At 42.4% G+C, this 21,583-nt stretch overlaps 1 protein-coding gene across 3 annotated transcripts in view; it reads right to left on the reverse strand.

Moving 5' to 3' along the window:
• apip (APAF1 interacting protein) overlaps positions 1–21,167 on the reverse strand; it is a 36,341-nt gene extending 15,174 nt beyond the window's left edge. For 2 of the 3 annotated variants that reach the window (XM_078548839.1, XM_078548838.1), the window contains exons 1-2: positions 21,038–21,167; positions 10,661–10,709 (exon numbers count right to left, since the gene is read on the reverse strand). In XM_078548839.1, the coding sequence (XP_078404965.1) occupies positions 10,661–10,709; positions 21,038–21,041 (53 nt within the window). In that variant the 5' untranslated portion in view covers positions 21,042–21,167. Of the gene's footprint in view, positions 1–2,558; positions 2,677–10,660; positions 10,710–21,037 lie in introns of all 3 variants that reach the window. The other variant, XM_078548837.1, reaches the window with a different exon arrangement.
• Between the last annotated feature and the right edge of the window lie 416 nt (positions 21,168–21,583).

Here is a 21,583-nt window from a genome sequence, read left to right on the forward strand (position 1 = left end):
AGGCAATGACTATCTCCATCAAGAGAGAACCTAACCATCACCTCTTGACATTCAATGGCATTACCATCACTGAATGCCCCACTATCAACATCCTGGGGGTTACCATTGACTTGAATCTGAACTGGACTAGCCATATAAATACTGTGGCTACAAGAGCAGGTCAGAGGCTAGGAATCCTGTGATGAGTAACTCACCTTCTGACACCCCAAAGCTGTCCACCATCTACAAGGCACAAATCAGGAGTGTGATGGAATACTCTCCACTTGCCTGGATGAGTGTAGCTCCAACAACACTCAAGGAGCTTGCCACCATCCAGGATAAAGCAGCACGCTTGATGGGCACCCCATCCACAAACATTCACTCCCTCCACCAGCGATGCACAGTGGCACAGTGTGTACCATCTACAAGATGCACTGCAGGAATTCTCCAAGGTTCCTTAGAAAGCACCTTCCAAACCCACGACCACTACCATCTAGAAGGACAAGAGCAGTAGGCAAATGGGAACACCACCACCTGGAAGTTCCCCTCCAAGCCACTTACCATCCTGACTTAGAAATATATCACCATTCCTTCACTGTCGCTGGGTCAAAACCCTGGAACTCTATCCCTAACGGCATTGTGGATGGACCTACGCCAAATGGGACTGCAGCTGCTCAAGAAGGAAGCTCACCACCACCTTCTCAAGGGCAATTAGAGATGGGCAATAGATTCTGGCCTAGGCAACGATGCCCACATCCTATGAATGAATGAAAAAAGATGGAGAATTACACCAAAAGATGGAGAAACCGAATTATTTAGGCTATTACACCAGGGCATTCCATCTCCATGGGATTGGACATGAGGATAGAATGTACAGTCCAATTCAGAGTGGGTAATGTTCCAATTCAGACAGTATACACTCCACTTCAGAGCATGTGCTCTCCAATTCAGAGCGCGTAACCTTCAATTCAGAGTGCGTGCTCCCCAATTCAGAGCGTGTAAATTCCAATTCTGAGCGTGTACACTTCAATTCAGAACATGTGCTCTCCAATTCCGAGAGTGTACACTCAAATTCAGAGCACGTACACTCCCGGAATTGGAGAGCGTGTACACTCCAATTCAGAGGGTGTACACGCCAATTCAGAGGGTGTACACGCCAATTCAGAGGGTGTACACGCCAATTCAGAGGGTGTACACGCCAATTCAGAGGGTGTACACGCCAATTCAGAGGGTGTACACGCCAATTCAGAGGGTGTACACGCCAATTCAGAGGGTGTACACGCCAATTCAGAGGGTGTACACGCCAATTCAGAGGGTGTACACGCCAATTCAGAGGGTGTACACGCCAATTCAGAGGGTGTACACGCCAATTCAGAGGGTGTACACGCCAATTCAGAGGGTGTACACTCCAATTCAGAGGGTGTACACTCCAATTCAGAGGGTGTACACTCCAATTCAGAGGGTGTACACTCCAATTCAGAGGGTGTACACTCCAATTCAGAGGGTGTACACTCCAATTCAGAGGGTGTACACTCCAATTCAGAGGGTGTACACTCCAATTCAGAGGGTGTACACTCCAATTCAGAGGGTGTACACTCCAATTCAGAGGGTGTACACTCCAATTCAGAGGGTGTACACTCCAATTCAGAGGGTGTACACTCCAATTCAGAGGGTGTACACTCCAATTCAGAGGGTGTACACTCCAATTCAGAGGGTGTACACTCCAATTCAGAGGGTGTACACTCCAATTCAGAGGGTGTACACTCCAATTCAGAGGGTGTACACTCCAATTCAGAGGGTGTACACTCCAATTCAGAGGGTGTACACTCCAATTCAGAGGGTGTACACTCCAATTCAGAGGGTGTACACTCCAATTCAGAGGGTGTACACTCCAATTCAGAGGGTGTACACTCCAATTCAGAGGGTGTACACTCCAATTCAGAGGGTGTACACGCCAATTCAGAGGGTGTACACTCCAATTCAGAGGGTGTACACTCCAATTCAGAGGGTGTACACTCCAATTCAGAGGGTGTACACTCCAATTCAGAGGGTGTACACTCCAATTCAGAGGGTGTACACTCCAATTCAGAGGGTGTACACTCCAATTCAGAGGGTGTACACTCCAATTCAGAGGGTGTACACTCCAATTCAGAGGGTGTACACTCCAATTCAGAGGGTGTACACTCCAATTCAGAGGGTGTACACTCCAATTCAGAGGGTGTACACTCCAATTCAGAGGGTGTACACTCCAATTCAGAGCGTGTGCTCTCCAATTCAGAGTGTGTGCGCTCCAATTCAGAGCGTGCGTGCTCCAATTCAGAGCATGTACGCTCCAATTCAGAGCGGGCACACTCAAATTCGGAGAGCGTATGCTCCAATTCAGTGTACGGTCTCCAATTCAGAGTGCGCGCACTCCACTTCAGAGCGTGTACGCTCCAATTCAGAGCAAGCGTGTACTTTCTCATGGCACATGCGTAACAAATGAAAGAAAGTATGTCCTCTCACTGAGAGTGTAGTGCTTACATTCCTATTAGAAACAGTGCAAGTATTCTAAAAGATGCTGTGCATGGACTCCTTACCTCGCATGGTGTAAGCATTCATAAAGAGAGGTGTGCATTGACTTTTCTTTAGCTTCTTCGAGAATGGAGGACCAGAGATGTCACATCCTTTTATGTCACAGACAAATAAATCATCCGGCTGCAAGACAGTCAGCAGAATTTAGGAACACTGAATTGGACAGAGACTGTAAAGCACCATCACTTAGGATGGACAGTGAAAATTATTTCTGATCTAGTGTTAACTGCTAGCTTGCCTGCTGTGTTGGTGTATCAGCGTGGTAGAAGCTGAACTCTTGTCAATAATACATATTCTGTGTTTTACGGTTACTGATTCTTGCCACAGTTTTAGATTTTTCAACAAATGGTATCAGCAAGTCAGAGGCTATAAGTTCATTCAATTACAGAACCCAGGAACTTTAAATGGAACATACTCTTAGGGGTATATAACAGACAGACAAAAACTCAATCTCCATTAATTTGGATTTTTGATTTCCAATCCCCAGTGCAGAATTGCTATCAAACATAAACCATTTAGACCAAAGCAAAATACTGTAGACGATGGAAATCTGAAATAAAATCAGAAAATGCTCGAAAATAATCAGCATCTGTGGAGAGAAAAACAAAGTTAACATTTCAGGTCTATGACGTTTCATCAGAACTTAGAAAAGTTAAAAACTTAATAGGTTTTGAGCAAGTGAAAGGCAGCAGGTGGTGGGGGAAAGCACAACAAAAGGGAAGGTCTGTGATAGGTTGGAGGGCGGAAGAGATTAAATGAGAAATGGTTTCATGGTACAAAAGACAAAGAGAGCGGTAATGGGTTTAGTAAAGAAACAAAAGATGTGTCCAGATGAAGTGTGAATGGCAGGATAGCAACCACCAGAATGCAAAGTAATGGGATTAAGAAAGTAACAAGCGAAAAACCAAATCAGCAGAGAAAAAACACAAAACGAGGGCAGCTTGAGATCATGGCCTCAAATTGTTAAACTCAATGATAAAAACAAAAAACTACTGCGGATGCTGGAAATCCAAAACAAAAACAGAATTACCTGGAAAGACTCAGCAGGTCTGGCAGCATCGGCGGAGAAGAAAAGAGTTGACGTTTCGAGTCCTCATGACCCTTCAGCAGAACTGAATATAATTAGGAGAGGGGTCCTATCTGCTCCTATCACTGCTTGCTTGTCCCTACAACCACCACCCCCCTCAACTTCTCCACCACCTCCCCCCCCCCAACCACCTTAAATCAGCTTATATTTCATCCCTCTCCTAACTATACTCAGTTCTGCTGAAGGGTCATGAGGACTCGAAACGTCAACTCTTTTCTTCTCCGCCGATGCTGCCAGACCTGCTGAGTTTTTCCAGGTAATTCTGTTTTTGTTTTGTTAAACTCAATGTTGAGTCCAGAAAGCTGTAAGCCCCTGTCGAAAGATAAGGCATTGTTCCTTGAGCTTGTGTGAGCTTCACTGGAACACTGTAGCAGGCCAAGGACAGAAAGGGAGAACTGAAATGGCAAGGGATAGAAAGATCAGGGTGATGCTTGTGACTGAACGGAGGTGTTCTGCAAATTGGTCACCCAGTTTGCATTTGGTCTCCACAATGTAGAGGAGGGCACATCGTGAGCAGCGAATACAGTATACTAAATTGAAAGAAGTGCAAGCAAGTCACGCTTTCACTTGGAAGGAATGCTTGGGGCCTACAATGGTGAGTAGGGAGGCAGTAGAAGGACAGGTGCTGTCTCTCCTGCGCTAGCATGGAAAACTGCCATAGGAAAGGGAGCAGGTGTTGCGGTGACTGAGGAGTGGTCCAGGGTGTTGCAGAAGGAATGGTCCCTTTAGAATGATGAAGTGAAGGGGGAGTGTAAGAAACATTTGGTGATGGCATCACGTTGGAGGTGGCAGAAATGGAGGGTGAATGCTGAGGCTGGTGGGATAGAAAGTTACAACAAGGGGAAGCCTATTATGGTTCTGCGGAGGAAGCACCACCAAATGCATTTTCCCTTCCACCCAATCACCGATCTTTTCTTTTGTTCTTCTTCCACCACCTCGCTTCCCCTTCAATTGCTCAAAACCTATTAGGTTTCTAACTTTTCTCAGTCTGATGAAAGGTCATAGGCCTGAAATGTTAACTCTGCTTTTTTTCTCCAACAGACCTTCTGAGTATTTCCAGCATTTTCTGGTTTTGTATACCATTTTGATATGAACTGACAGCCTTTCAAGTTATCGAAGCTGATCCAGGCTAATCATTGTAGCAGCGGCAGATTGGACTAAGTGTACCCGCTCTTGAAGCTGGGGCTCGTTTATTCCACACAATGTCAACAGCATGAGAGTATAATGTAATTAACCAGGCAGTCTCAAAGTATCAGCTTTTCATTCCGCTATTAACAGATGCTGTTATGTCAAGTGGAAAAAGAAAATGATTTTAAAACACATTTCAACATTTGATTATTGTAGATGTCAACACTCATGTAGAAAAGGACCTTGTTAACAACACTGGTTAGATATACATTGGCTCGGATTTTGCAGTAGAAATAACAGTGAGGCTAACCCCATTCATTAAAGTATAAATTGGATGGTAACTTCTGCCAACCGCACAAATGCAGTTAAATGTGAAAATCAGGACGATGCTGGATGAGCTACCCTGCTTCTCCAGAAGCTTTGCTGTAACAGTATCTTGCCAAGAGATCTGACACTGAAATATATGGAATGGTGTGAAGTTGTGATGCAGTACTTACATGGTAAAATACACACTATGCTGGCTATGAAAAGTCAGGGCTTGTCCATTCTAGCAAAGGTCAAATTTTAATGAGATGATAAATCTTAATTACTGCCAAAAAACTTCTCTGGCAGTGAAAATTAACTTTTAGCGCAGAGTCTCATTTCTTTAGATTTTAATTATTGTTGGAGGCTTAAAAAGATAAAAATATTTAAGTGCATTTAAAAAAAATCTTTCTCTCTCTTTTATCTCTCTTCATTCAATCTTTCTTTCTCTCTATATTTCACTTTCCGTATCTGATTGGACTTGAATTCACTATTCTGACACCTCTTGGTTCAGGTTTGTTGCTACTTAGGAAGGATTCTTCAATCCGATTGGTTAAGGAGATACACAGTTGCTTGGCTTGTTCACATAGGTGCAAAATCCCCTGCAGATGGTGCTGTGTTGAAATAGCTCTCTAGTTATTGAAGTTCCAATGTAAAATCCTACAGAAAGTCTGTGGGCAAGTCTAAGAGAAAGGAATGGTTGGCGTTTTTCGTTTGCCATTGACTGCAATGTCCAGGCCAAAGTTATATCTTTCCTGCAGAAGCAAGCGTGCTACCACTGAGTCAAGGGATGTTGTTGTAAATCTACTGCTGCTCTTGAGCTGAAATATTTTTGTGGCTCACTGTTCCCTGCCTCCCCTCTGACGTAAAAGTTTATTGAGTAAGAGGGATATTTTACTAATTTACAATGTTGCTTTTCCTCATCCTACAGAGTTTATTTGATGACACATTCCAACCAGCAACCCCCTCCCCCAACCAAGATGATTAGAGTATATCAGTTTTCCTACCCACCATACTGTTATCTTCTGCCAGTTTAATAGATTGCCTCTGACCCCTACTCACTGTCTCCTCCACCTGATGTGCCTCCTTGGCTGTTGGCTGTTACTCCTTTCGCATTCACCTGCTTCTCTTTCATCATCAAATTCCTCCCTAATTAAAGACTTTCCTGATCATGTCTCACATCAACACAACTGGTTATACAGTAGAAACCAGAACTGAACACAGTAATCCTAGTGGAAAGTCTTGATACAATGTCTATAGGTCTGTACTCTTGTTTCGCACTGCATCCCAAAACCCTTAACGGTTTGCAAAAATTTTAGTGCAATATTGTCCAGCACTGAAAGTGATAGGTTAAAACATTATTCCTAAGATGCTTTCTGAGCTTCACTTAAATCCAATTTGGATATTCTCTGCATAGTTATATGGTGATCTAAATCCTTTTACTGCAAAGTCTGACTCTGCTGATCTTTCTATGTTAGTGTCATCAGAATTTTCGATATCTGGGTTATTAGTGAGGATTATAAGCAACAGGAGCCCAAGTAATATTGCCAATTGAAGGCTCTTTAATCTCTCATGAGATTTCTCTCCAGTACTAGGCCCTTCTTAAAAAGCCACTGCCAAACTCCCACCTAAGAGAATTCCTAATGGAAAATATGAAATACTGCAGGAGGATGTAAATGGTTGGTGTTACCAGCCATAGCTCAGGTGGTTGCACTCTTGCCTCTGACTCAGAAGGTCTAGGTTCCACCCCAGAGACTTGAGCAAATAATCTGGGCTGACACTTTATTGTAGTTCTGAGAGAGTGCTGCACTCCCAGAGGTGCTGTCTTTCAATAGCATCCGCCCATCCCGGAAGATGATGGACTGCTCCAAGGGTATGTGTCACTTCAGTATTGACCATCGTCTGCTCTGGCTGTAGAGGTTGATTTGTGAGTGCCAGTCCCTCTACAGCTGGCACAGATGAATAGAGTTGGCCCAAGGTCGAATGGGTTTTTTTTTGCCTTCCGCTGGGCTCTTTTCTGCCATTTGGTCATTTTTTTTTGTCCTCTGCTTTTTCCATGCCCTTCCTGACTGATTATCTCCAGGCACTCCAGTCAGCAGCAAGGACATCCCATGCATCGACTCCGATCCCACACAACCTGAGGTCTTGCTTACAGATGTCCTTGTATCACAGACATGGGAAACCTGTTGGTTTTGTGCTGATAGCAAGCTCACCATACAGCATGTCTTTGGGGATGCAGCCATTGTCCATTTGTTTCACATGGCCCAGCCAACAGACTCACCGATGACTCAAGAGAGCAAACATGTTGGGGATCCCTGCACACTGGTGTACTTCCATGTTCAGCACTCTGTCTTGCCAGGAGATGCCCAATATTCATCTGAGGCATAGGAGGTGGAAGCTGTAAAGCCGATTTTCATAGCTTGCATCAGTTGTCCATGCTTCACCATTGTAAAGAAGGGTGCTGAGAATGCAAGTTTGGTACACGTGGAACTTCGTATTGTTATGACTTGGTGAGGAGGGACAAACTGGCTCTCCTTTATTCAGCCCCCCTGGTTGGTCGCAACAAAAGGTTTTTAAAATGTTTTTTCCCTGTGAATGGCTTTTCCATCTAAATGTAAATACTTTTTAATAAGGAGCCAATCAGACCAGGTTTTCTTGTGTCAAAGAAAGAGCAAGTAAGAATAGTAATAATATGATTAAGTCCTTTGCAACTGTTTGAAGATAGCCAGGTCCCTTTAAAATCCTGGAGCTAAAGTCCAGGTAACTGCACTTTGCGGGAGACAATTTCCTTCCTTTTAATTCGGTGATCCATCTCTCCTGAGTTCTGTCCGATGGACAGTCACTATCTGTGTGAATGATGTTTAGACATTTAAGAGAAAGGGTTTTGCTTCTTTGTGGGGAGGGGGGGGGAAGAGAGAGCGAGAGAGAGCAAGAGAGAGAGAGAGCGAGAGAAAGAGAGAAAGAAATTTTCCAAGAAAGGAATTTGATTAACATGTCTTGCAGTCATTGTTGTAGAACAAGTAATCACATTTTTGGGCTTTCATCTTAGAAACTTTTGACACATTTCAAGATGGTAGCAACCAAGAGGAGATAAGATTATTTTGTCCTCCTCAGGGGGTTCTGAGGATCTGTTGGGTGTATCTGGCTGGGTAGCAGTTCCCATTATCTTTACTGTTGATTAAAATTCAGCACTTTGCATTTTTAATGCCTTCCTTTCAAAAGTCCCCTTTTTGAAGTGGGTCTTGACACCCCCCGGGTGTGAAATTCTATGCAACATGTCAGGGCGGTTCTGCAGTGCAATGCATATAGGAAATCTCTAGAAAACTGGTCAACTTACAATACCAGACATCAGGTGACTGGTGGTAGCCATCTTTGGTCAGGATCTTTTGTGTTTTTTCTTAAAAAAAGGTCCACTTTAAACAGTTTAATATGTTTTTGGTTAGCTGAAGTTATAGGTAGATTTCACTCAGTCACAATTCCTATCGTCAAGACAGTATTTTTGGTTAGTTTGCTGTTGGTCCACACTCAACTTCGACATAACAGTTGTGGCCTTGGCAAACCTGATGCCGATTTCGGTATCAATGGACAGGTTACTGGTAATTATTGATCCAACATATGTGAAGCTGTCGACGACTCCCAGAGTGAGGTTGTTGATGTTGATGGAAGGTGGAGTGTCTACATCGTGGCCCATAACTTTGGTCTTCCTAGCGCTGACTGTCAGTCCAAACTCCTTGCAGGCCTGAGAGAACTGATCTAAAGGCTGTTGTTGAACTTCAGTATGGGATGCCAGCAATCATCAGCAAACAGCAATTCATGGGCTAAGCCATTATGCACTTTGGTCTTGACACACAATCTTGCCAAGTTGAACAGCTTGCCATCAGCTCTGGCATGCAGGTAGGTACCTTATTTGAGTTGCTGAAAGTGTACAATAGCAGCATGGAGAAAAATACGTCTAAGCGTTGATGCCAGGATGCAGCCCTGCTTTACGCCGCTGCTGGTCTTGAAAGCATCCCATGTTGCTGCATTGTAACTGTTGGAACTGTGCATGTTCTCGTGGATAGAAGAAATGATGCCCAGGAGTCCAGCCTATTTTCTGCAGCAGTTTGGAGAGCCCATCTCTGCTGACATGATCAAAAGCCTTGGTGAGGTCCATGAAGGCAATGTAAAGTGGTCTGTGCTGATCACAACACTTCCCCTGTAACTTCCGAAGTGAGAAAATGATGTCAACTGTCGATCTGCCAGCTCTGAAAACACACTGAGACTCAGGGTAGATGCATGATGCCAGGGTCTGCAATCTGGTCAAAGCAATGTGAGCAAAGACCTTCCTGACAATATTTAACAAGGGGATGCCTCGGTAATTGTAGCAGTCACTGTGATCCCCTTTGTTTTTATACTAGGTGACTACATTTGCATCATACATGTCTTAAGGCACAAATCTTTCCTTCCAGCAGGACACAAAAGTTTATGGAGGTGCTTCAGCAATGCTGGTTTTCCACTTCTGATGATTTCAGGTGGAATGTCATCATTTTCTGGGGTTTTACCACTGGCAAGATGGCTAATGGCCATGTTGAGCTCTGCTACGGTGAATGCACTGTCCAGCTGCTCCACGACAGGAAAGTTTGAAATAGCGCTGAGAGCTACTTCAATGACAATGTTCTCCATTGTGTAGAGTTCAAGATGGTGCTCCACCCGCCTTTCCATCTGCTTGCTAGGTTCACTGATGATCATCCCAGTCTTTGTCTTCAAGAGGGCTGATATGGCCATTGCTGGGCCTGTTACTTTCTTGATTCCTTCATACATCCATCTAGCATCCCTGTATTCAGCAGATTGCATGCTGTTGCAGTGTTTCATCTAGTATTGATTGATGCAGTGCCGAGCAGTCTGCTGAGACTTGATTCTGGCAGCTCTGAGAACATCTAGATTTTGTTTGCTGGGGACTTGCATGAGGGCTCTTGTCTTGGTTGCAGTAACTGACTCCATTTCAGTCTAATAAGCCTCAAACCAGTCAGCATTCCTCTGCTCTCTTTTCCCATATGCAGTGAGTGCAGATGGTGTCGTACAGGTGAACCCACTTTACACTGCACTCTGGCCTTGGACGTTGTTGTCCGAAAGAACATGATTGAGGATGTTGAACAACTTCTGGCTCCTTTGCTGTCTTTCAGATGAAATGTTGGATGGATGTAAAAGATCCCACAGCACTAGTCAAAGAAGGGCAGGAGTGTTCTCTCTGGTGTTCTGGTCAATATTTATCCCTCAATCAATATCACTAAACCATCAAATAAAAATGTAAAATGCTGGAAGTACTGAGTAGGTCTGTCAGTAGCCGTGGAGCGAGAAACAGAGCTAATGTTTCAGGCCAGTGACCTTTCATTAGAACTCCTTTTACTAAAACACGATGTGGGCATTATCACCTTACTGTTTATGAGACCCTTACATTGTGAAAATTAGTTGCTGGGTTTCCTACATTACAACCGTGACAACACTTCAAAAGTACTTTATTAGCTGTGAAGCAGGCTTGGACATCCTGGAATCATGAAATCATAAAAACAAATCTTTCTTTTTCTTTACCACAATAAATTCACCACACACCTGGATCCTTTCCTTCTGAACACCTGATGGAGCAATGTAGATTTCATCACTGAAAAGAGAAACATTAAATTGGTTTTAGACTTCAATGAAGCAAGTATTTAATACAGAGACAGAACTGGTAAAAACAAGTGTCAGCAACAGTGTTTAACAGGGAAAGAGAAAGAATAAATGATTCTTACCATCTTAGTCCCAAGAAATCAATTTATAATTTTATCTGGTTTTACAGGGTACTTACTTATTTCATGGGATAATTGTCACTAAAGTTTAATAGTCCTTAGGCTATGGCTAAAGACTACTGAGGAACAGCAGATCTCAGTCAGGCTAGTTCAGTATCTAAATCAGGCTGAAATCTGTCAGAACAGCTGTTGAATTCTGACAGTGCACTGTGATGAATACATCATCAAACTGGTTGGTATCTGTTGGGAGAAACAGGTTGATTACCATTTCTCCTTTCAATCTATGGTCCACACAGTGCAATTTTATTTTATTAGAAAAACTGTCAGATATTCCTAAACTCTTTAATTGAAGCTCTATGCTTCTGTTTAGCACCACAGAACATGAAACTCTGTGAGACTGAAAATTCTAAGCTGCCAATCTGAATTATTAATGCAAGGTTCTAAGTCAGGCTGTAATATTGTTAGACAGACTGCATAGAAAGCTCATATCTGGTTCAATACCCAGTATAATTTAAAGCATAGAGACCAGCAGTCTGACAAGTAGCACCTCCATGCAATAGCCCATTCACTACAACATTTCAGAAACATGGCTGTATTGTTAGTCCTCGAAAGGATCCATTTGGAATAGCACAGTGAGAATGGGCAAACCTGAATTTCTCAGCCCTAGGATACAAAAACAAAGAAGTATGGTAAACCTTTACGAATCACCTTTTAAGCCTTAGCTAAAGTATTGAGTCCAATTTTGAGCACCACACTTTAGGAAAGATGTTAAAGCCTCGGAGGGTGCAGAGGAGATGTACTAAATATCAGAGATGAAGGACTTCAGTTATGTGGAGAAACTAGGAAAGCTGAGGTTATTCTCCTAGAGTACAGAAGGCTAAGGGAAGATTTGACAGCGGTGTTCAAAATTATTAGGGGTTTTGTTAGGATAAAGAAGAAGAAACTGTTTCCACTGGCAGGAAGGCTGATAACTAGAGGAAACACTTGGCAAAAGAACCAGAGGTGATAAGGAGATTTTTAAAAATATATAGTGAGTTACTATGATCTGGACTAAAGGGGCAGTGGAAGCAGATTCAATATAAACTTACAAAAGGGAACTGGATAATTGATTGGTGTGAGAGAGAAAAAATGCAGGTCTATGGGCAAAGAACAAGGGAGTGGGATGAATTGGGTAGCTTTTTCCAAAGTGCTATTATCTTCCATAATTGTGTAAGTCTGCATGAATTTTCATGGCTGGCTTTAACAGCTTAGGTTTGGCCATTTATACATATTTTGCTGATATTCATGAAATCTTTGTTAAGATAACAGAAGTTAACCTTATCTTACTTTTTATGTATCTACACAGGTGCCTTTGAGATCTCCATTCATTATATTATTTATATTTATTAGGTATTCATTATGTTATATCGAACCTCACTGATAGACTCAACATTGAAGTCATTGAAAAGGGTGTGAAGTTGTGGTACTTACCCACTAGTCATATGTTAAACATGGCAGAAAAAATTAGGGCTGGTGCATTCAGGTGTATGCACAGTTTTAATGGTGTAATAATTCAGAATTACTCACAAACAACCTCTCTGGCACTCAACATTTACTTCTACAAGCGTGGAACCCCATTCCTTCAGAATTTAATTGGCGTTGGAGATGCAAAATAAACATTTGTTTACTTTTTCTTTCTGTCTCTTTTATCTCTTTCTCTTAATCCTATCTTTTGTTTTCTTTATTTTGCTTCCTATACATGATTTAAATCCACTGTATACTTTCTAGTTTATATTTTCTGATTTAGACTCTGTGTGCCTCAGAGAAGATTCTTCAATCTCACTGGTTGAAGAGTCTCACTGTTGCTTGCCCTGCTCAGGCACCACAGTTCCCTTGTAAAGGGTGTCATACTGGATAAGATACCCATGACAACTGATAGCAAATCTATGCTCAAAAGCCCCGGAAGATTTTGTGGTTGGCTGTCAGTGTAGTAAACAGTGAATGCTGTTCCTATGGCACTGCCTGCAAAGTCTAGGCCTTTACATTTATAGCAGTGCTTTTAGAATATTTTGACCTTGCAGTGTTTTTTTTAATATGTAGATTGTTAGTCTCAGCTGAATCATATGGCTTTTAAGGCATCCATTCAATATGTTATTTGTATTCTTTTGCATTTATCTTCTTTTAGGTTCAGTTTAGTTGTAATCTCTCCAGTTATCCAAGAAAATCTATTCTCTGATGCACCCCTCTTTTTGCCTTATAGAAACACATTCACCTCATATTTGAAGATTTCAACCACAGAAGCATTGCCCTTTTCACTAGCTTTTCTGCCCAGGTGATTTGGGACAGAACCCTCTTTATCTCACTGAATTTTACCCTTTTCCAGTCCAACACGATTATCTTTGACTTTTTTTAAATTTCGTTCCAATCTTACATTCAACTTAATTATGTTGTGGCTCTCCTACTCTCACATCAGTTATTTACTCCACTTAATTTCTGAGAACTAAATCTAAACAATGCTCCTTCTTTTGGTTGTACTGGAAATATGTTGGACCAAGAAGAATTTTTAGTCATGGTTAATCAGTGGATGCAGTGTTGATCAATTTGACCACTTCCTTAATTTGTTCTTGGGATTGAGCGTTGCTGACAAGGGCATCGGTTATTGCCCATCCCTAATTCTCCTTGAGAAGGTGGTGGTGAGCCACTTTCTTAAACTGCTGCAGTCTATATGGTGTAGGAACACCCACGATGCTGTTAGGAAGGGAGTTCCAGGATTTGGACCCAGTGACAATGAAGGAACACCGACATAGTTCCAAGTCAGGATGGTATGTGGCTTGGAGGTGAACTTGCTGGTGTTCCCATGCATCCCAGGTCCTTCTAGATGGTAGAGGTCAAGGGTTTGGAAGGTACTGTTAAAGGAGCCTTGGCAAGTTGCTGCAGTGCATCTTATAGAACACACACACCGCTGCCACTGCACATCAGTGGTGGAGAATTGAATGTTTAAGGTCGGTGCTGCTTCGTCTTGGACAATGTATTAGCCAGTTCACAGGCAAATTTGAGATAGTTAAAAATCACCTAGTGTTATTGCATCTTTGTTCTTGCATGCCTTTCTAAACTGTCTACTGCTCTGTCCCTCTATCTCATTTCCACTGTTTGTAGACATGCTGTGCACAGTGAAAATTGTACAACTTCCTTTTCTATTCCTTAACTCTACTCTTGGGATTCTGCCTAAACGTAACCCTTAAAACTATTCTAATTGTGTATATTAATAAATAGCCAGCAATAAGAAAGATTAATAATTCAATTTTATATTCTGCTGATATTCAAGATCTGCAAAGGTTTTCCACAAATTACGGTTTATCAACTCATTGTCAGCTCTCCTTAAATAGAATAGACAAGGAAAGGACTGCACTGATATAGCATTCTTTATGATCTAGGACATCCCAAAGAACTTTACAGTAAATTAAATATTTTTAAAGTGAAATCATGGCTGTAATGCAGGAAACACAGCAACCAATTTGATCACAGCGATGTGACAATGACCAGCTAATATGTTTTCACGATGCTAGTTAAGGAATAAATATTGGCCAGGGAACACCCTGCTCTTCATTGAAGTTGTGGCATGGAATCCTTTACAATTAGCTGAGAGGAGAAATGGAGCCTCAGTTTAACATCTCATCTAAAAGATAACAGTTCTTGTAGTGCAGCACTCCCTCAGTAATGTACTGGAGTGTCAGACTGGATTATGTGCTTAAATCTTTGCAGTAGGGCTGAAATCAATTTGAGGGGTTCAAATGGTTTAGAGATAGATATTTGGGAGTGAGTTATCGGTTTGATTCTTACTGAGAGCTTCAGGTTACTGTGGATGTGTATAAATAATCACTCTTACTAAATCTGATGTGATGCTTGATAATAACCCTTCATTATAAGGTTCCCAGGAGTGAATTCCAGGCTGAAATCCAATAGATGGGTTCAGTTGGTTTACATACAGAACTACTGGATTACCTGTGGTGTTGTCCACAGAAATTCAGGATAAAGTTGTTTTCCCTTAGTGTATAAATGAACCAGTTGGTATAGATACGAATAGCTGCAGCTTTTGGCATTAAAGAAGCTCTATCTAGTGGTAAACATGTGCAGCTACAGAAACAATTTTGTGTCACAAGATTCAAAATGAGGATTGTGTACATGTAGCAAATCTAATAGATAATGGCCTGGATTCTCCGGTAAGTGGCAAACAAATATTAATAAGTCATTCATTACACCTACACTTTCCCATAGGCTTACTGTAGGCTTTTGTACTGCAAGTTACCGTTATTAGAGAGTCAAATCATAGCAGTGCCCTCTACAGGGGATCTGGAACCCATATGAATAGGGCAAGGAAAGGTGCGTTCCTTAACCAATCAGATTAAAGAATCCTGACTGAACACACAGGGCTGGATTTTCATTTTGGAGGCAGGAATTGCGAGTCGAAAAATTTCCTGACATTGCAATCCCATCTCCACCCCAACAGTGCTGGCTGGTGTGATTTTCATTGGGCGTGGGGGTGGGAGGCAAGGATGGACTGGTGCCAGGCCTGCCACATCACATGCCAGCACGAGAGGTGCAAATGGAGGTGCAAGTGGAGATGGGTCAAACCCATTTCAGCGCCGATAAAATGTCCGCCTCTGCCATCCATCTTTGTGCTGCAAGAAATCTAAGGTCTCCATTGAAAGAAGCATTAGCGCTGGAAGTGCTGAAAAATGTTGAACTGTGAGTAGTTATTGTCATTGCTGGCTAATAGCTTGATGTCCCTGTGAAAGTCGGCCCAGCATTAAGGGATCCTTAGTAATGTCACAACCCATTGCATGTTCCTTTAACTTGTTGCCCTGCTGCCTGAGAAACCCAGCTCTGAGGGGCTGCTCGCCCAACCTGTCTCCGCACTCTCCTGCAGGTAGCTGCACACACTCATTTGAACATGTAGCGGGTCCCAGCACTGCGCTACTAGTATACACAGCAGCCCAGCTCAGGGGCTGCTCACCGCAGTCAGCCCTTAAATCTACTGACCCTCACATCATGCCTATCCCTATAGCCTCAACAGAGGAAGGCAAGCACTGAGTAATCCCCTGGCTACTCATTGCCTGACTTCATCCCAAGGCATGTGTACTCCTCAAGGAGCTCTGACATCCTAGAACCTTGCTGTACAGTATCAATGCATGCCACACTTGCATTCGCATCATGGAATGTTACTGATGAACTTTGAGGGTTTCCATGCCTACCTCTCATGACCTTCTCTTGAGTTTCAAACAGGTCTCAGTGGTATACGCCCACGACCCAGGAGCCTTGGAAATCAGGAGGTGGGAAAGATGTCTGAGAAAGCAGCATCACACCAGGCACCAATGCAGTTACGTGCGTCTCAGTGGGTCCATGTTTGGTATTAGAATCAGGGCACTGGGTGTAAAGCACAGCACTAGTGTGCAGGAGGAGGTGTCTGAGGCAGAATCATTTGTCCCCCTGGAGGGGAGAAGACAGTCACAGTGATGCTCCATAGGACAGTGAAGAAGGGTCTCAGGAGTCACAGTTTAAGGCTCAGTACCTGGTGCAGCAGCAGCAGCAGATGTGTGGCCATCTGAGTTCCCTGAGGCATTGAGAGATGTGAGTGGAGGAGTCCAAGATGCAGATGAGATCGACCATGTCTTGGGGATTCCAGCACATGAGCTCCTCCCATGAGACAGTGGCCAATCTCATGGAGAGCCACACGTGGCAATACCTGGAGTGCGTGCAGGACCAGTGTGATATTTTGCACAGCTATCTTGCTGGGAGTCGGAGTGGAGTGGACCTGTGGTAGACAGGCGGGAGCTGAGGAGCGCCTATAAATACAGACTTGGGATTTGAGTAAGGCCTACCTTGCTGGCAGTCGGAGCGGAGCTGAGCAGCGCACTGTTTCACACTTTCAGCTGCTGTGAAGCAGCAGTGGGGGGAAGGGCAAAGAAAAAAATCAACTATAACATCATAGGAAGCTTGTAAGTTGATTGGCCGGTAAGTGGTCAGTCTAAGGAACAGGGTGTGAGAAACCAGTTTACTGCAGGCGAGTTCAGGTAGATCTATAAATCAAAAACTTAAAAATAATAAAGCAAAATTTGAAAACTTTAAAATTAAAACAATAAAGATAAAAAAAGCAATAAAGATAAAATAATTAAAACATCTAAAACACATACCTGTGTAGTTGAGAAGCATGTAACCTTTAGTTGTTATTAGCATTCAACAAGCACAGTAAATTGTAGCATACATAGGAAGAAAGTAATTAAAGTAAATTAACTAAATAACATAAGTTAGAATGGCGGGACAGGTGTTATGTTGCAACTGTGGGATGTGAGAGCTTTTGGACGCCAAGGCGATCCATGACAAATACGACTGCAGGAGGCGTAAGCAACTTGAGGAATTCTGGTTCAGGGTTATTGATCTGGAAGCCGAACTGCAGACACTGTGCAACATAAGGGAGGGGGAGAAATACCTGGGCAAGTTGTTCCAGAAGACATAATAGGGTCATTTGTTTTGGTCAGCAGTGAGGGACAGGAGGATATGACTGTCAGTGAGACAGGTAGTGGGACAAAGAAGACAGTAGTGGAGGAGCTTCAGACTTTGTAGTTGTGAAACAGATTTGAGGTGCTCACAACCTGTGCGGACAAAAGTGAGGTCTGTAAGGTGGATGAGCTGACTGGCCGTGGCCTGTGGTACAGGAAGCCGTTCAAGCGGAGGGAGCAAAAAGGAATGTAGTGGCAGTAGAGGATAGTATAACGAGGGGGATTGACCCTGTTCTCTGCAGTGAAGAGCAAGAGCCCAGACAGCTATGTTGCCTGCCCAGTGCCAGGGTTTGGGACATCTGCTCAGGGCTGGAGAGGAACTTGCAGTGGGAGAGAGAGGATCCAGTTGTCGTGGTCCATGGAGGTTCCAATGATGTAGGTAGAACTAGGAAAGAGGTTCTTCAAAGTCAGTGTGAGGAGCTAGGTACCAAATGAAGAAGCAGAACCTCAAAGGTAATAATAACTGGATTATTACCTGAGCCATGTGCAAATTGGTATAGGGCAAATAAGATTAGAGAGACGAATGTGTGGTTCAAAGACTGGTATGGGACAAGTGTATTCCAGTTAGTGGGGCACTGGCATCAGTATTGGGGAAAGTGGGGCCTGTACCGTTGGGACAGTTTACACCTGAACTGTGTTGGGACGAATGTTCTTGCAAATCGCATAACTAGGGAAGTAGAGAGGGCTTTAAACTAAACAAGAGGGGTGAGGGATCAAGCTTGGATAGAAGTAGCAATTCAAGGTGTACAGTCAAGACAGGAGAATAAAATAGTAACATAAGAAATGAGGGGCAGAGAATGACAGGAAGGGACAGAGAGAAAAAACCTAAGAATACATCAATAGTCAAGACAAAACTGAAGGCTCTGTATCTGAATGCACATAACATTGAAGTAAATAAATATGATCTGATAGCAATTACAGAGATGTGGCTGCAGGATGACAAAGATTGGGTCCTGAGGGATATATGACATTCAAGAAGAACAGGAAGCTTGATAAAGGTAGAGGGGTAGCATTGTTAATCAAAGAGGGCATGGGTGCAATAGTTAGAGATGACCTTGGTTCAAGAGGTTTGGGTGGGGATGAGGAATAGTAGGGGAAAAAAGTCACTAGTGGGAATGGTCTACAGGCCCCCTTAACAGTAGCTACAGTGTAGAACAAAGTATTCAAGAGAAAATATTGTGTGCTTGTGATAAAGGGACGACAATAATCATGAGTGATTTTAATCTACATATAAATTGGAAAAATCAGATTGGCAGTAGTAGCCTGGGTGAGGAGTTCTTAGAATGCTTTTGAGATAGTTTCTTAGAGCAGCACATTCTGGAACCAAGCAGAGAGCAGGTTATATTAAACTTAGTATTGTGTAATGTAACAGCATTAATTAATGACCTCAGAGTAAAGGCACCCTTAGGTAGCAGCGGCCACAACATGATTGAATTTTATACCCAGCTTGAAAGGGAGAAGAGTGGGTCTAAGATTAGTATCTTAAATTTAAATAAGGGCAACTATGTGGGGATGAAAGCTGAGCTAGCTGAAGCGAACTGGGAAACTAGGCTAGAGGATAGATCAATAGAGAAGCAGTGGCAGACATTTAAGGGGATATTTCAGGGCATTCAGGATAAGTACATTCTTATTATAAAGAAAAATTCTAAGAGAAAGACCCACTATCCGTGGTTAACTAAAGAAGTTGAAGAAAACATCAAACTTAGGGAAAAAGCATACAACTCCGCAAAGATGAGTGGCAAGACAGATGATTGGTCAGAATATAAAGAACGACAGAGTATGACTAAAAGGTTACCAGGAGAAAGAAATTAGAGTATGAGAGGAAGGTAGCTAGGAATGGAGAAACGGATAGCAAGAATTTCTACAGATATTTAAAAAGGAAAAGATTAAGTAAAATGAGTGTTGATCCTCTAGAGAGTGACAGTGGGGGGTTAACAGTAGATAATAAGGAAATGGCAGAAGAAATGGACAAATATTTTGCTTCTGTGTTCACTATAGAGGATACAAAAAACATTCCAGTAATAGATGCAAATCAGGAGGTGAAATCGAGAGAGGAACTTAGTGAAATTAAAATCATTAGGGAAATGGAATTGAGCAAACTGATGGAACCGCATGCTGGCAAGTCTCCGGGTCCTGATGGACTACATTCTAGGATCTTAAGAGAGATGTTGGTGTTAATTTTCCAAAATTCGCTAGATTCTGAAAAGGATCCATTAGACTGGAAAGTAGCAAATATAACCCCTCTATTCAAGAAGGGAGGGAGGCAGAAAACAGGAAACTATAGGCCAGTTAGCTTGTCGTCTGCCATGGGGAAGTTGTTAGAATTGATCATTAAGGAGGTTATAGCTGGGCATTTAAAAGAGCTCAAGGCAATTGGGAAGAATCAGCATGGTTTTATGAAAGGAAAATCATGTTTAACCAATTTATTGGAGTTTTTTGAAAGAGTAACACTCACTGTGGATAAAGGGAGGCCTGTAGACGCACTGTACTTGGATTTCCAGAAGGCACTTGATGAGGTGCCATATCAAAGGTTATTACGGAAAACAAAAGCGCATGGTGTAGAGGGTAACATACTGGCATGGATAGAAGGACAAGGGCAGCAGATGCAGGGAAACACCATCACCTGCAAGTTTCCCTCCAAGCCACACAGCATCCTGACTTGGAGCTATATCACCATTCCTTCACTGTGGCTGGGTCAAAATCCTGGAACTTCCTTCCTAACAGTACTGTGGGTGTACCTGAACTACATGGACTGCAGTGGTTCAAGAAGGCAGCTCACCACCTTCTTCTCAAGGGCAACTAAGGATGGGCAATAAATGCTGATGTCCACATCCCATGAATGAACATTAAAAAATATTATATAATAAAAATTTGGCATTGATTTTTACTGTTATCCCTGAGCTTTTGCTGAAAATACATTTTGATAGTTAATATACTAATGTGTTGAGATGTGAGAGGATATATTCACTAAAAGTTCAACATATATTAGAAGCCCCGAACACTTGATTCACTTTTAAATCTCTTGTATCAAACAACAAAAACACTAGATGGTGCTCAAAGACTGTAACTTCAGTACAGCCAAACGTGATGATCCAAATCACTCCCATTATGTGTCATGGCTGTCACAACATCACGCTATAAGGAACTCCTGGGAAATCGACAAATACACTAATCCTTTCAGTCAGTCTTTGAATCATAAGCGGCACAGGGCGCATACAAGCCACATAGCTTCTTTGGAAGGCAGTCTATGATCCCCATCAATGATGCCATGTCAATAAACCAGACTGTTCAAGTTGGCACTGGCATAAATTAGGATCATTAAAAACTTTGCCTTTTATTTTTTAAGTTATAAGTTGTATATTTGTCTCACTTTCCACTTTCACACAAAGAAAATACATCTTTCCAAACGGGTGTTAACAGAAACCCAGTCTGCACTCATAGCATCGAGCCTAAAATTGATATGAAAATATATAATACAGAAATGTTACAGTTTGAAGAAAGATTAACATTTTTCTGCCATGCTAATGAAACTCAAGAACTATATTCCTATATCTCATGGAATCTGTCCTGAGGAGGAATGCTTTTCATAAACTGTCCCTCAATGGCATGATTTGTACAGAAACTTCCACAGTTTCCCTGGACAGTCTCTCTTCCTTCAAACTCACCCATATTTCAGGCTGATGCCGCCACCAGTCCCGGTTACCCAGCCCAAATGATAGAACTGCTTGCAGAGCTCTGGAATCAGGTTCCGTGGATGTTCTTTTTCCTAAAGAAACAACGGAAGATCTTTTAGCTTCTGAATAATCCAGTTAAAAGGCTGTATGATGGAATGGAGCTAATAGGTGAAGCCCAGCTGAAGGAAGCTGCATGAATACTAATACGTGTTTGTGAGTGCTATAAAATTGGTATGTAAATGCTTCCTTTTTGGGCATCACCATTTCCAGTGATGCTTCCAGATAGACCTCAATGGGATTTCTTATTCTTAAGTGAGCTGCTATTAGCTGTCATGGTCCCAAGTCTGCCAGTAACTCCACTTCTGTCATTAGATGGAGCATCGGAACTGAATTTCCCAAAGCTAACCCAGAATTACTCAGGTTCAGAGATTTCACAGACCCAGAATGCAACAAATCTTACAGCCTTCCTGCCTGGATAATGGAAGTAGGCTTAAAGATTTATTACATACTTCATTTTTATATATGACAATATTTTTT

This window comes from Cetorhinus maximus, chromosome 9 (assembly GCF_964194155.1).
Source record: "Cetorhinus maximus chromosome 9, sCetMax3.hap1.1, whole genome shotgun sequence".
Classification (NCBI taxonomy): domain Eukaryota; kingdom Metazoa; phylum Chordata; class Chondrichthyes; order Lamniformes; family Cetorhinidae; genus Cetorhinus; species Cetorhinus maximus.